At 41.3% G+C, this 1145-nt stretch overlaps 1 protein-coding gene across 1 annotated transcript in view; it reads left to right on the forward strand.

Moving 5' to 3' along the window:
• The window catches only part of LOC105450244, a 17332-nt gene that overhangs the window by 5954 nt on the left and 10233 nt on the right, over positions 1-1145 (forward strand). Inside the window, exons 5-6 of the mRNA XM_011689995.1 lie at positions 21-157; positions 250-926. Of these exons, the coding sequence (XP_011688297.1) occupies positions 21-157; positions 250-926 (814 nt within the window). The remainder of the gene's footprint in view (positions 1-20; positions 158-249; positions 927-1145) is intronic.

A 1145-nucleotide genomic window follows, 5' to 3' on the forward strand; every position in this document is an offset into this window, starting at 1 on the left:
TGTGCGAATCACACTGGCAGCGCCGGGAAAATGGAGGTGGACGCGGCTGTAGAAATGTTCGGAAAATCTGAGAAATTGCACGACGTGAAATATACTTCGTACGTCGGTGACGGCGATTGTAAAACTTTTAAAGGCGTCACAGAATCTACACCTTATGGTGAAGATGTTATTATCACAAAAAAAAATGCGTTGGCCACGTGCAGAAAAGGATGGGAGCTCGATTGAGAAACTTGAAAAAAAATTCCAAAGGACTGGGCGGTAAAGGAAAGCTCACAGCAAAACTAGATGAGTTAAGTGTTTATTACGGGTTAGTCATCCGAAAAAATAAAGATTCTGTGCCGAATATGAAGAAGGCTATCTGGGCCACGCTGAAACACAAATCGTCAACTGATAAGAACCCACAACACGAGAACTGTCCGCCTGGGAAAGACAGCTGTTGCACCTGGCAACAAGCCAAAGCTGAGAATAAACTGGCCGATTACAAATACAAAACGGCTCTCCCCGACAAAGTGCTGAAGGCCATCACTCCTGTGTATGAAGAACTGAGCAACAAAGATTTGTTGGAGCGCTGTGTAGGAGGATACACTCAAAACAATAATGAGAGTCTAAACGTGATGATTTGGTCGTTTGCTCCGAAGCGAACATTCAGCAGCTCCGAAACCGTCGAAATTGCATCATATTTTGCAGCAAGCATTTTCAATGAAGGCTTCAAGAGTATCCTCAACATGATGCAAGTCTTGAATATAAGAATTGGGACAAATGTCGTCGATATGTGCAACATGACGGACAAACAGAGAGTTTCAATTGCAAACACGCGGACGTTCGACGCTTCAAGAGAAAGAAGAATCGAGAAAAGAACGATAAGATTGGCTGTTGAAGAGGCTTTTCTTGAAGAGACTTTTCTTGAAGAGAAAGGTCCAATATATGTAGCAGGAATGGCAGAATAAGGGTAAGAAGCTTAAAAAAATTTTTTTCACTGACAAAACTAATGACGAAACTTTAAACGCGTTTTTCTCGAAACTACGTTTTTTAGAACAGTGTACACAATATCTCGAGTTCTAATCGATGAATCGACTTAAAATTTTAACCACATATTCTCTGAAGTACTGTCTCTCGTCTGACGGACGATTTTTTCGATATGTTTT

Source organism: Wasmannia auropunctata, unplaced genomic scaffold (genome assembly GCF_000956235.1).
Source record: "Wasmannia auropunctata unplaced genomic scaffold, wasmannia.A_1.0 LD336067.1, whole genome shotgun sequence".
Lineage (NCBI taxonomy): Eukaryota > Metazoa > Arthropoda > Insecta > Hymenoptera > Formicidae > Wasmannia > Wasmannia auropunctata.